General features: G+C 44.1%; 1 protein-coding gene across 6 annotated transcripts in view; it reads right to left on the reverse strand.

Moving 5' to 3' along the window:
- The window catches only part of RGS9 (regulator of G protein signaling 9), a 139,230-nt gene that overhangs the window by 103,744 nt on the left and 19,921 nt on the right, over nt 1-15,565 (reverse strand). For all 6 annotated transcript variants that reach the window (XR_014444547.1, XM_083148212.1, XM_083148213.1 and 3 more), the window contains exon 2: nt 8,072-8,168. Coding sequence is in view for 5 of the 6 variants with exons in the window: in XM_083148212.1 (XP_083004338.1) it covers nt 8,072-8,168 (97 nt within the window). In the remaining variant the exon portion in view is untranslated. The remainder of the gene's footprint in view (nt 1-8,071; nt 8,169-15,565) is intronic.

Here is a 15,565-nt window from a genome sequence, read left to right on the forward strand (position 1 = left end):
TGTTATATGGTTCAGCACCACATTTTAAAACTATCCACCAGTATCAGCTAATGGAATTGACTGAATAGCAAAAGGAACCATTATATCTGATGATAAATAATGTTCTACTCCTGTTTACTTTCAGCCACTACAATAGCACACTCTGCAATATCAACATACTTTGAGAATGTGTAGAGCACTGAGCCTGAAAAGCTGATATCCTACAGCATTTGTGATATTTCACAGCACTTTATCAGTACTGAGGTTAGACTGTATATAATACCGTTTTCAGACCGCAAATGCACGATCGCACCGGGACTTTGAAACGGTTTAGTCCCGTGCGACTTGCATTTTGGTCTGTTCAGACCTCCTCAGTGAACCGGCAATATTGCCGGTTTGCTGACTTAATGCCAGGGTGGGGCAGAGTGATGGAGCATCATCGGGGCAGAGGAGGAGGTACTGTAGCTCTTAGAGCTGGCACTGTTTCAAGCACTGCCTCCTCCATTGGTGTGAACGGGAAATGGGTTAACCCATTCACACCACAAAGCAACACGGCAACAAACCGGTAAGAACCCTTCTATTTTACCGGTTCGTATTACCATGTTGCTACATGTTTGCCAGACCTAGTAACCTTTAACATCGCACCAGTTACCGGGTCGCACTGGCAAGAAACCGGCATGAACCCGGTAATTAGGTGCAATGTGAAAGGGGTATAAGTAGGGTGGGAGTAAAACATGTGGGTGAAATAAGTCGGTAATGTTCAATATATGGAAACGTGTGGCAGAGGCTTAGTAAGATGAGGGAAGGTAGGGTTATAAAGACTGGATGATAAAGCAGTCTGAACTGAAGGACTATATATACTGTAAGAAGAGATTACGGATGTGAAAAAATAATCTTTTAATTTGATCTATTTAAGGATACCTCGTAGGTAGCCCTAGCTCCTTCTGACTCAGTGATCAATTAAAGGTCAGGCAAGGTCATTGATTTCCAGTGTGTTCAACAAACGCTCAATCCTAATCGTTCATCCATGTGTGACTCCCTTAAAGATGCTCTGTCCAGTTTGTTATTTATGTTCAACATGAAATTATTCAATTGACCAAGTGTCATTCGCTAGTTAACACTATTTTCTCTCACTTGTTGGTCTTGCATCACTGAGCTCAAACTTAAGGGGACATCTTAACACTAAAATGGCACTCACAAATTATGAGAGGAAAATATGTATATTGTTTTCCTGATTTCATTGTTTCACCTCTAAATTTGGTAATATAAGCTAACCTTTGTAGCAGTCACATGACCACAGCTCTGTTTGTGTTCTGCTAGGGGTTGATTGATTGGTGTTAGATTTAGTCAGGCACCTGTGCAGGTTGCCTAGGATACACAAGTAGCTTCTCTTCTCCCATGACATCCCCATCCCCATCTCTTATCATCATGCATTACAAGTAGACTTGAATTAAGAATCCACTGCATTGCATAAACTGTATACACACTACACATCTTCAGCCGATAATTGTACAATCGGCAAGACAATTGAATAGTGTATATGCAAGATTGATGATGGAGCTTTACGTGATAGATGGCTTCACATGCTCCTGCATCTTATGAGCTGCACACTGATCAAATGATGCCATTTAAGAGATCAAAGAAAGCACACACTGAGCTTTTATTGGATCGGTGGCACCCAACATATATATATATAGTTGATTCTAGCACCCGCCAACTTTGAAAACCCATGCAGTTCCTCCTCCCTGCCTGGGGTGTTGATGTCTGCTGTGGTGTTTCTAGCACAGGTCTGGTTTGCATATCAGTGCTGATATACAGACCACACTGTGCTAGAAGCACTACAGCAGACAGTGACACCCCAGGCAGAGAACAGAAACTGCATGGGTCTTCAAAGATGGGGAGTGCTAGAATAAACACAATTTGTCTTACCATTTCATCTGGGCTGGTGGAATCAGCATCTGTATATTGGGGTTTGATTGGTTTGTTTATTTACCATATAATTAAAGATAATACAAATACAAATTTTAGGAATGTCATATTTAAAAAATCCATTTGGATCTGTTTCAGGTCAAATCAAGCTGATATATGCATAGTTTCAACTGCATATTTCAGTTTTTGCATATTTTTTTATTTTTTACAGAAATTCCTACAGCGTGTCTGGTAGTTTATATCTCACAATTGTATTGCTCTACAAGCTTTGATAAATACTGTAGCTCCTAAAATCTCAGATTAAGCATTACAATACATAGAGCAGGTCACTCATAAAATATGTATTCTACCATTTTACCCTAGATAATGTATTTTTTTCCTCAGTCACGATTTCTTCCTTAGTTTTGTGGCTTTTTACATCATAGCGCTACTTCTTTCTCAGTTTTGTACTTTAGTTCACATGTCTTAACGTGTACCAAGGGCCTGATATAGCTTTGTTAGCAAAGAAAAAAATGCAAATGAGCAAAACATGTGCATAGAGAATTAGGTATTCAATCTGGGATTACAGCTGTCGGAACGTCCCGACAGCAGTGGCGTAACAATAGCTTCGCATACCCTGTGGTTGCTTGGCGGTGCAAGGTAACTTTGGGCGCCACAGGGTCTGCGGAAGCTATTGTTAATGGGAACGCCGCATCTCTGCCGAGTCTCAGTGCTCCTGCTGCTCCTCCTGTAATCTGTAAAATGGCCGCCCCCTTTATAGCAGACAGTTATTAAGGATTCTAGATGAGGCGGAAACCCCCTCTTGCATCCTAAATAATGGTCTGCTGTAATGCGGCGGCCATTTTGTGTGGGACATTCTAACAAGAGGAGCAGGAGAACCGGGACTGACAGCAAGTCCAGGAATCCGGGTTCATCAGTGCGGTGAAAGAAGAGGCAGCGGTGAGGGGGTGAGTAGGTTAAAGGGGGGAGTGGGGGAGGAAGGTGGGGAGGTGGGGGCGCAGAAATTTTAGTGGCGGGGGGGTGCCCCAATTCTAGTTGCGCCACTGCCCGACAGTCAGAAACTCAGGCCGTTTTTGTTCCCTTTGACAGGAACTTGACAGTCGGAATTGAATGTTCCTACTGTTGAGTGTTGTAAAGTGCCGAAAACATCAGTGGATTGTTAAAAAACAGCGTGAATTTTACAATCCGCAGCCGTTTCTGACAAAACAGATCTGATTTGTTTCAGTCGGATCTGTTTTTTCTTGTCGGAAATAGCGTCCGGCATTGAATACACCCCTTACATTTCATTGGGTCGTGTTCAAACTGAAATCAAAATAGCTGTTTCAAAATAAAGCTGTCTAACATCTGTGGGCTAAATGTAGAAGCAGCCAGTATTTACCCTACAGAGAAACACTAAATGTATTGGCTCCCCTTGCATAACAATGTGGTTTGTTCCACACACAGAATTACTTACTTTTTTCCTTTACTGAATGTGGCCCTAAGTATTTGGTATTAATGTTTTGGCATCCATCGCACAATAAATGGGGCTATTTGGCGTGATTTGAGAATAGATGTACAGTTTGTGGACATGTTTATGTGTAATTATGTTATACTGGTGGCTGATTAAATCTTTTTACTGAGTAAAATATACATTTTATTGTCCTGTCAGAGAAGACTGCCTTGCTCTGATATGGTTCTATGTTATGTATAATTACTATTGTAATTGTATATATGTGTGTATATACAGCATATTTAGAAAGCTATAGTTTTATATGCTCATGTACAGCATTATATATACTAATCCTATTGCACTATGCACTTTCCATAATTATGTTTGTGTTCTATTATATTGTCATAGCATTCTGAACATTTTTAGGTATTTATTTCTTAGTAAGATTTGTTTAATTTTAGATCAGGTGAGTTTACTACTGCTCAAACAAAAATCCTGAACATCCAACAGGACACGCTTTAATTACACATGAAGATCTGGGTTCTAATTCTAGAGATTATCATGTACACTGGTGTTATCCAAAATAAGTATAGTCTTAGGCTGGGTACACATTGGGCAATGTATCATTAAAGATATGGATGATATCAATCTGACAATCTCGTCAGCAACTGCATGTACGGAGCGGGGGAGACGTCACAAACGGATACCAGTAAATGTCTGTGGAAAGTGATCGAGAAGAGAAAAATACAGAGGAAAGAGTGGAAATGAACCAATCTTTTCTCCATGCTGTTCTAAGTACACAGACCCGTGAACATGTTGAACATTCTTGTGAACTTAGAACAGCATGGAGAAAAGATTGGTTCATTTCCACTCTTTCCTCTGTATTTTTCTCTTCTCATTTTCCACAGAAATTTACTGGTATCGGTTTGTGACGTCACTCGCTCCGAGTAGATGTCAGTGTTGTTTTTATGTCAGGTCAGAACTAAAAGCAACTAGTCTAAATTAGCAGTGTTTCAGTGCTATTCAATGAATTAATGCAAATGCTATATTAAATGATGAGCCCTGATTGAGTGTTCTATGGCTATAGCTGGCCATACACCTAAAGATTTATTGTCAAATCTGACTAGTTGGAACAAAAATCTGGTAACTAATGGGAGCAAATGACAAATGACCATGTGCTTAGAAGTGCAGGAAAACTGTCAAAAAAGGTCATTCAGACAAATTGGTTAAATCAAATAGATTTAACCAATTTGTCCAATTTACCTTTTTGGGGGGTATTCACTGTGTGCCATATTTCCGACAGTCCAGAATATCGCCACACCTCTATTCAATGTATGACTGTCACTTTAAGTAGCAAGGGTAATGGCAGTAAATTGCTTTTCGTATGAAGGTTAGAGTTCTGTGACCAACAGTATAAAACGGGTTAGTCCATTCACCGACAGGCAGCTCTCTCCCAGCTCCTATTTGTTAGTAAATGGTAGCATGCATATTCCAATGGTTAATATTACCAAATTTCAGTCAGAAATTTTAAAACTTAAAGACCTCAGTAACTTGCCAGCCTCCCGATTATAACTTTTGCTGCGGGGTGGTGGCAGGGGCGTAACTAACTATTTAGTTATATTTTTTCAGTTGGACGTCTCCTATAATACACTTTCAGTGCACCCCAACAATCTCCGATCCTTTCTCTTTCTCTATAATACTTAATTATTAACTCAGTTAATCATCTGGACTCAAGCATGAATATTCTTAAAACCTGGACAATAATGGTGGAGTTTGGAAAACTGTGATATGTAATAATGTACATTTTATCTGAGGGAAGAGTAAAGAGTGTCTATCCGAATAAGAGCCTACTTCACATTGGCTTCAGGCTCCGTATTCTGCGATGCATCACTAAACATGTCCTTGTCCTTCTCTTGGCAGAGGGGAGAGGCGAAGACACAACAAATAATGCCTGCATGTATACAAATCAACCAAAAACATACGTTTTCTTTTCAGATTGTATCTTGCACTGTACTTTTATTTGCAATAACCAGAGAAATCACAGATCCTCTTTAAGCCAAGTGTGTCTAAAGAATAAACTTCAGAGTAGAAATAATTAAAACAACCAGCATTATTAATCAAAAGCTCACTTCATGTGTTTTAATTATGGATGTGATCTCTGCATTCATAAATATGAATATACATCATGTTGTGTTCAGCGCATTGATATTAAAATTACTTTTACAATAACAGTACGCCAAAGAAATGATAATTTAACTCCTTGACTAGAACAAAAACTGGGGTTCCTCTTTGGGACCCATGAACTGGCAATGCTTGCTGTAACAAGCAGGACACATGTTGGTGGCAGGACACATGGAGCTGATCACAGCCCTAGTGCTGGGTCCCGAGCGCTGTACAACTATATATAGCAATGCATATTATAATAAAACCAAACAGCCAAGATAAGCAGAACAAGCAGCAATGAGGTAGAAGGCATCTACAACCTAATCTCACAACACTATATAGTAAGCAGATTTGTGCAGGTGACTGCAACCTGTAAAAAAGCCATCTCAAATGTAAAGAAAATTGACATAAATAAGTTTATCTCAGTTCAGAAAGCTATAATCATAAATATCTCCAGGGCAGCCAGTATGCATGTGTGCATGTATGTATGTATGTATGTATGTATGTATGTATGTAAGGTACAGTATCTGCTTCTAGTGGAACAGGTCATGGGTTCTAATATAGGGTGTGACACTTGGCAAAATGTATGTTTAGAATACAGAGAGTGTGATGGTCCTGCTAGGAATCAGCCACAGAAGAGATATCGATGGCTTTTACCTAGTTGATTCAAACTTGCAGGGGAGAAGAGGTGCCCCCTTAGGAGCAGGAGCCTGGTGGCAGATGACTCCTATGCCTCCCAGAGTTACGTGCCTGTGGGTATCCTTTTATAATCTGACTAATCAGGGTTCCACATGCAAAACAGCAGTAAAGTGGCGGAGGTTAGGTCACGTTCTGTCCTCTGACCCCGTTATGATCGCTCCACTGTGGAGAGTGACGTTGGCCCTCATTAATGATGTGGAGCTACCCAAAAGGCAGCAACGGGCTGCGCCATGAAAGGGTGCGATCCAGTCACAATTGTATTCCTGTACTCTTTGGCAGAGATCAGAGAACCAGCAGAGTGTAAGTGAAGATTGACAGGCAGTCAGTGTTGGCAGTATAAGTAAATGTTTTATTTGTATTAACTATTTTTATTACTTATTTATTGTTGGTGCGGGTGCCGGATGGGTTCCCGACAGTCGGGATCCTGACAGTCATTTACCCGACGTTGGGATCCCGACTGTCAAAACGCCGACAGCCGGGTGCCCGATGGCCACCCGCTATTTTCCCTCGTGGGGGTCCACGACCCCAATAGAGGGAGAATAGAATAGGTGGCGAGCGTAGCGAGCCACCGTGCCCGCAGTGTGGCGAGCGCAACGAGCCCGCAAGGGACTTTCTTGCGCTCGCCATGCTGTCTGAATCCGGGCAGGTGGAATCCCGACGTCGGAAAAATGACTGTCGGGATCCCGACTGTCGGAGTCCCATACCACACCCGTTGGTGCAGAGGTACTGATCTGAGTTGCAGGAAAGATATTTAGTTATGGGGTGTTTGGAAGCACTACCATTATGTGAAGTGCAGGGATCGATATTCTGTTACAAAGTGCAAGGGGTTGTATTCTGTTATATGGCAGGGCCACAATCTGGATGATGTAAGGGATGGCCGCAAGTGATGATGCAGGTCGTGAAACGGTTCTCATTTACATACAGTAGTATGCAGCCAGGATAATTGACACTCGAGGAGATGCATTTAAGAGAGGCATAGGGAGCACATTTGCTGAAATTGGGATACCGCGACTGATGGTTGCCATGTCTCTCCTAAACTGCGATCGCAAATACAGGCAGGGGGTGGTATGCACCTCCTGCATTTGCATAGCTTAAGGATCGCACATGGTAAGCTGCTATGAGCAGTTACCATATGTGATCATTACTGAATTAGGCCCGGAGCAATCCTGAGAATTTTTTTGAGTTTCACAGTGGAAGACAAGTGTCTTCACATTACCTGCCATTACAGAAACATTGAAAGCATCCTGCTCCACTATCTAGTACCTACATACAGTATACTCACCGGCTGGTGAACTGTACAAAAAACTGCTCTGCACATGCTCTCACACCATCTACCAGTGTGTACATACCCCTGCACGCGCCGAAGGCGGTCTCCCGAAATTTGGGGTCGTGGTCTAGTGGCAAGGGGACATTGCCCCGGCCCCTCTGTCTCTGGGAAGAGACATTTTACAGCTGCTCAGTAGAGCAGCACAGGGCAGGGGGACTCCCAGCTGCCCCCCACCGCTGGACACTGCCGGCCCCAAAAATACACAGGACAGTTGGGAGGTATGTGTGTATAACATTCCGCTGGGTAAGTACCTGGGTTATTCATAGAAAGGCTTTCGCTGGCACATACAGAAAGTACATGCTACAACCTCAACCTTGTACACACATATTTCCACTAACATTGACTGGGCCTCCCTCGCTCAGTGGGCTTGCCGGACCAGGTCTGGGCACTGCTTTAGAGGGGGACCTATGATTCCTGATGGCAGCCCTAAACATTACCACAGTGTTTAGCTGTTACTGATATTCTTCTGCATATCCATGTTATTGTACATGTTAATGGCCAGGTTAAATTAGTGTTTTCTGCACAAAGTAATATGAATAAAATACCTGTGATTGCATGGGGAATAGTGGTGATCATAAGCCTCTGTGTGTGCATCTTAATACCGGTCTCCATGTCCTGCATCTCTAGTAACAGAGCTTCAATCTGAAAGAAATGACATAATAGGTTAATGTACAGGATGAATAGGTCCATCTATCATTCTTCTATATCCAGCTAAGCCAATCAGCATTTCTCTCAGCTAATTATTGAAAGACACGCTGCCTAAACTCAGGTGAGTGAGTTAAAAAGAGGCAATAATTAAATTACAAATATCAAGGCATCTAGCATGCATACATTATAACTGCTTCTGTTACGATGTGATTAAAGGGGGTATTCAATGTTGGGTCATGGCTGTCGAGCTGGCCTGACAGCCATGACCCTGGCCCATTCTCGGTCTGCTCGACCAATAATTTGCAGGTGGGAATGTCCCGCCTGCCGCAGGACGAGAAGGAGGTGTGGCCACGAGCTGCGGCCGGGAATTGTCGAGCTGCAGCCGGGAGCGGCCTCGTTCTGTTGAGATCCCCTGTTTAATGCTGTCAGTGAAGACAGCATTGAATAGGGACCCGCAGCCATCTCCCCAATTGGGAGATGGCTGCGGGAGATTGAATATCGGCCTTAAGCTGAACTGAATTTGGGTACAAACTATGTATGTATCATCTGCACAGTAAAATGTCATCACAGCCATCCCCAAAGTATCTAGCTCCTAATCTTTTATCAGAACCCTAAAAATTGAGGCCTATTCAATTATGAGTGAGTTTTACAGTGCAATTAAAACTGGATATACCCCATTGTGACAAGCTTTAGGTTCCATTTTTGCATTATGGAGCTCTAGTGTCACAAACTGCATATTGCAAGTGTCAAACTACATATTGGGATGGTGACCTTATATGCATCACAAAAGGCTATAGGGTCAGCCATGGGGATGTACTGTGGGCCTAATTCTGGTTCACTTGCAATGGTTTTGTCTCTTTAATAGACAAAACCATGTGTCCTGCAGGTGGGGCTGATGTAACATGTGCAGAGAGAGTTACATTTTGGGAAGTTATTTTGTTTGCGTGCAGGAAAAATACTGGCTGCTTAATTCTTAAGGCCCCCATACATTAGGCCGACTTGTCCTTAGGACAATTCAGACCCAATTCTCCTGTTAACCGCCCGGCAGCTCTCCGGGAGGCTCACATACAATTTGGCACTTGATGAGCCAATTCACATGTGATAAGTCGCTTGCGATTTATCACATGTAACAGGGAGCTGCAGCGGGCGGTGAGGAGCAGGTGATACTCATCAGTGGGACGCCGGAGTGGGCAGCGGGTCCTGATGCTTTAAATAGCTGGTGGCGCCAGCGAGTGCTGACCTGGCCGGGCGGTGTGTGATCACAGACATCAGCAGCGGGGACGGGCAGTGCAGTGGCGGGTTATTAGATTTTTTAAATACCTGTGAAATGACTGGCCGTTCTCTGATTGGCTGAGAGCTCTCCGCAGCGCTGCTGATCACACGGCCAGGTCAGCACTCACCGGCGCCGCCAGCTATTTAAAGCGTCAGGACCCACTGCCGCTCCGGCATCCCTCTTATGAGCGCTGCTGGTCCCACTGCTCCCCTGGTCAGTCTGAAAGCATATGCCTGTCAGGTGGGCAGGCATATGCATACAGGGAGGTCGGACATGATCTTATGTGCTGACCATCCGACCTCCCTGATCCGATCCGATGCGCACGGGACCACGCATCGGATCGGATCAGATGTCACACATCTGCGATTTTGGGACGATTTCACCCGGTTATCGGCCCAAAGTGCCAAAATCGGATGAAATTGTCCCAAAATCGCATAGTGTATGGGGGCCTTTATACTGCAATATATATCCGTTAGAAGTAAAAACCCCACCCAAATCTAACTCTCTGTGCATGTGTTACATCTGCCCCCCCCTGCAGTGCACATGGTTTTGCCAAACAGAGAGAGAGTTTGCTTTTGCAAGTGAACCACAATCAGGTCCTATATCTGCAGGACATTGGGATGTATAGCATTAGCTGGGTCTGCATAGCATGACATACAAGAGATTGAATTTGTGTGATAAAAAATCCAAAAATATTAAAGTGAAACTTAGAATTAAAGCTGTATATAGAGTGGTACTAATTTGTCTGTATCTTTCTGTGAAGCTCAGAACTCAAGTTAATTTTACCCACTTCACCCTGAAAACCCAGGTCCAACACTGAACACGGTTTCAAGTCTTGGCACAGCTTCTGACATGTTTTCACACTGCAGGCTGGACCCAGATTGCCCCTTTCAGACCGCCCTTGTATCTTATGCTGCCTGATCTGCCGGTGCTTGATGGTGATATTGGGGCCGATTCATAACCATTCGGATGGGCTGCAAATTCGCAGCTCGTCCGATTAACGAGAAAGCGCACATGTGCACAGTACATGGACTGGAGGTACCTGGGATCCTTATCTGGACCTGATATTGGGACTACTCTGTGGAGACGACGTGCGGAGGTCTACCCGGGTCTTAACATCTGACCCCACACTAAGCTCCAAACTTAGCCTTTTTATAAGGCCAGATACGGTACCAGGCATTTTATTAAGAGTGATTTTTTGTTTATGTATGTGGATTGATTAAAAGTTAATTTTTACGCTATGAGTTTTTCCCCCTCTGTATCTTTATCTCTGAGGGAAGTGGAAGGAACTGATATATTGGTGTAACAAGTGTGTTTGACCCCTGATCTACGTGCGGTGTTTGGCCTAGAAGAGGCCCCTATACGGTACGGGCATCTCACCATTACAAACATAGAATTAAGCCTATACCACTTAGTCTGCACCATGAGATCTCTTTCTGTTTTTTTCCTGAGGTCAAAAACACCTTATTGAATAAAGAAGAAAACCCTATATCTAAAGGATAAAGAACATTTTCCCCAATAGGAAGCGCGGGCCCCTACTCTTGTTTTTACTGAACTCACCGTGTGTACCCTGGAAAATTCACTGTGTGTACCCTCTATAAGGGCCTATTGGTCAAGCAGTGATTTTTGTTATGACAGCTTTAGGATATTGGGCAAGAGGGATGCTGATTGCAATCATTGATTTCTTGTTATGTTTCTACAGTATTTTCTAATCTTTCCACTACCACATATCGTGCTTTGCAAGCAAGTGCAAATTAAAAACATAGGGGCTGCACTGACTCAGACATCAGCAGTGCCCAATAGTCATATCAGGTTGTTGGAATGGTTACTTCTGCCCTCCTGTGGTCATGCTGTTTTAAATTTGCTGGGGGGGGGGGGGCACTTTTTTGTAGACCTTTAAACAAACAGATACTTTACTAAATTGGGTAGTGCAGCCATACTACAGCACTATAGAATGCTAAGCACTGCTGCAAAAAGGAGGTCAATAAATAGATACATTTGGAGGTAAAGACATATGTTTATAAAGTTTGTTGACACTGTTATAGGCATATTTATTAATTATTGGATTTTAGACCGGACAAAATGTCTGCCGCGCCAGAGATCTACGCATGCGTAGTAGGGTCTGAGCTCTCCAGTGCTCAGAGCCTGCTAATCCTGGCAGAGAGAAGGGGGTCCGGCTGGAGGTGGCTGCACAAGTGCCTCCTCCTCTCTTAAAATGTCACTGCACAAATGTCGGCCAATGTGTGCAACCATCCTCCACCGCTCAGCTTATGTGTCAAATGGACAGATGGTAAGTTAGCTCTCAGTGTGTACTACCTTAACCCTTTGGGGTTAGGGACTTTATGGGGGGGACTCAATTGTTTTTACCATCTAGCAACAAACCTAAAATGACGGTGTAATATTCAATTGTTTTGACGATCAGGTGCGAGTAACTGGGCACCCATTACTTTTCACGCATGGACACACCCAAATGCACCAAGTATCCATGTCCAGATAACCCCGTCTCTTACAAGCACAATACATTTAATAAACATCTTGCATTTTGTATTTCTCCTACTGAAAAGTGCTTCTCAGCTTTGTGAACCAAAGCTCTTTATTGCTACATATGCACTCAGGTTCAAGACTTTAAAAACAAGTAATTTAGGTGCAGTACAGTGTAAGAACACTTAGACCCACCATCTCCCCTGGAGGGAAGAAGAGCAAAGTGCATTTCTCATGTATAATTTATATTCCATGTTCCCTTCACACCTAACCCACTTCTTACAAGTGAGCAGACCGCTGTGCGCCACTGAGGGGGCGTAATCCTTTGAAAGGGCAAGGCATCTGCAATTCAAATAAATTTCTAGCCATAAAGACCAGTACAACGGAGAGGGACTATGACACAGGGAAAGATAATTGTTTGGCATTTAGAATAAGTTGGTTTTATAATATAAGATCCCCTTTCTCCTGCCTATCTTTACTCTGCATGTGGTAATTAATAAAGACACTTGCAGGGCACAAGGTTGGGTACATTTATGATATCTATGAGTATCTAGGGTTTGACCCTTACATGTTCTAACAACAACAAAAAACACAACTGTCATGCTTACATATAGCTGGGTCGAAAGAAAGAGAAAAAGTAGTTGCAGCGGTGTGCATCCGCTGCAACTACTTTTTCTCTTTCTTTCGACTATACTTACCTGGTTGATAGGATAGCACCCCTGCTAAAATCCCAAGAATATAGCGGCATTATTCCCAACACTTTGGGTTTACCAACTTGTGTGCAGATTTCACCCCATCCTTCTCTCCTTACATATAGCTGGTAATGCAGCTCCTCACATAGAAAATGGAACATTATACTATATATATGGGTGGAACGCATTTAACAATGGCTGTGTGTTCCATATAGTCAGAACGGCCCAGCCGCGCAGATAGGAGGTGTTTTTACACTGTGTATAGGCGGAAGTGATGTTGCTAGGAGTAGTTCCGCCCTAGCACTTCTGCCCATTGGAACGCACGCCGGAGGGGCACGCTGGTTACTGATGCATGACCATTTTTGTGAGGTAACCTGTGTGTCATTTGTTATGCAGTAAAGCTATTAGTCTCTATTCATTAAACACTAGCACTGTGTGATTGTTATTTATGCTAGCAAGTGTTGCTGTATAGCAGTAAGCAGAGTATGCGCACTTCCTGTCATAGTTGCCTACCCTCCTGCTTTCTGCAGGAGACTCCCTGAAATAGCAGCAATCTCCCTCTCTCCCTCATTAGTCTAGCAATCTCCCTCATATCACCTAGCCCACATTACACTGTTACATTTTTGGAGAAAAAAGGAATGAGAGATCGATACATTTACATTGAATCATCAGCACCATTTCCCAGCACTTTACCAAGTATACTAACTCTTACTAACTGCTTTGGGGCTCATCTACATTTGGATATAAGTCATTTTACAAGATTCCTCTCAGATGTAGCAGTACACACCCACACTTCTAGGTGCCACGTTCACAATCTCTTTTCCCAATCTCCCCCATATATGGAGCTAGACGCCCTTTGGGTGTAGCATGACACGCCCCCCCCAGTGGGGTGCTGTGCAAAATTCTATTTCCAACTATAATCTCCCTGAAACTAGTTTTCAAAAGTAGGCAAGTATGCTTCCTGTATTGATAGGGGGAGTGGTCAATAAGCTTCACTGGTTGCTATTTAAGGTCCACATGAGGCTGGGGATAGTTGCACACTGGAGAAAGCAGAAAGGGGGTCTTGAGAAAGGTCCTGCACTGGACTGAATCTAGGGTTACCACCTTTGTGTTGAGCGATTCCCGGACAGTGACCCGCCCCTTGACACACCCCCAGCCCACCCATTGACCCGCCCCCAGCCCCGCCCCTTGACCCGCCTTATTATTATTTTTTTTTACATTTGCTTCAAATCTATTCTTGATTTCGCACACAGTAATACCACATACACGTTACGTCACACACACTGTAATGCCCATTACATGTTATGCCACACACTGATGCCCATTATATATTATGGCACACACTGTGATGCCCATTACACGTTATGCCATGAGTGGACAATTTTTTTTTAAAAATAGGGAGAAGATGGACAGTGCCCCATAATGCCTATTACACGTCACACATCCATATTATACCACAAGCCATAGTGCCTATTACACATTATGCCAGGGCTCAACAATTTTTCCATAAAAGAAGGACAACAGTGACCGTGCGCACCAGAGGCCATGATGACCATTACAAGTTATGCCAGGGCTCAACAATTTTTTAAACCTATGGATAACACCGTAATGCTTGTTACAAGTCCCACACCCATTACATATTATACCACATGCCAGGATACCCATTACATGTTATGCGACACACCGCAATGCCCAATTCATATTATGCAACATGCTATAATGCCCATTACACGTTATACCAAACACTGTAATTCCCATTCCACATTATGCCACACACTGTAATGCCCATTACATATAATACCACATGCCGTAATGCCTATTACATATTATGCCACATAAGTGCCGCTTACCTACATGCTTGCTGCTACGGGTTTCATGCTCTATGCCAGGGGTTGCATGCTCTATCAGTCAGGTCAGCAGGAGCAGAAGAGAGGGTCCCTGTTGAGGGCAAGAGGGGACCCTAGGGCCTGCTAAGGCAGGGGGGCAGCCTCAGCCACAGGCAGCCCACACAGGGCTGGAGACAGCACTGGCCTGCAATACACAGTGGTGGGGCTGGGGTGGGCAGTGGAGGGTGCCTCAGTAGTCTGTCAGACAGACACTGACTGGGACTTGGGTCTCTGGGACAGCTGGTATGGTGTCAGTGTCACTCAGTCTGGACAACAGGCCAAGCATTAAAGCAGCAGGGGGCAACTTAGGGCTCCTCAGATAGCCAGTGCCAGTGTGCCACACAGCAGCAGCCATGGGGGGGGGGTGTCACTTTTACTGTTACTGATGGTAGGCAGTGGAAACACACTAGAATGGCTGGACATGCAGCATCCAGCCTGATGTCAGCCAACCTTATAATTAAAATGTCGTCGGAATCCTTGACACTGACCGTGACAACTCTCTGGCACAGCTCACTGACAATGCTCCCTGACACATCTCTCTAACATTGACACTGCTCCCTGACGCTGACTGACACTGCTCCCTGACGCTGACTGACACTGCTCCCTGACGCTGACTGACACTGCTCCCTGACGCTGACTGACACTGCTCCCTGATGCTGACTGACACTGCTCCCTGACGCTGACTGACACTGCTCCCTGACACATCTCTCTAACATTGACAATGCTCCCTGACGCTGACTGACACTGCTCCCTGACGCTGACTGATACTGCTCCCTGACGCTGACTGACACTGCTCCCTGACGCTGACTGACACTGCTCCCTGACACAGCTTTCTGACACTGACACTGACTGATTTAAAAAAAAAAAAAACAGAAAACTGCTTGAAAGGTAGCGGAGGCTCGATGTCACAGGGATGAGGTGCTGCCCCGTCAGGAGCACTGACATGGCGCTTCTTACGCAGCAGCAGCAGCCGCAGTTACACTTACTGTCTAGGTCTCATGATGTAACTAGCAGCGCGTCTGCTCCCACAGGTACCACACATGTCCCGCCTGCCTGCTA

Source organism: Crinia signifera, chromosome 6 (genome assembly GCF_055691185.1).
Source record: "Crinia signifera chromosome 6, ASM5569118v1, whole genome shotgun sequence".
NCBI lineage: Eukaryota > Metazoa > Chordata > Amphibia > Anura > Myobatrachidae > Crinia > Crinia signifera.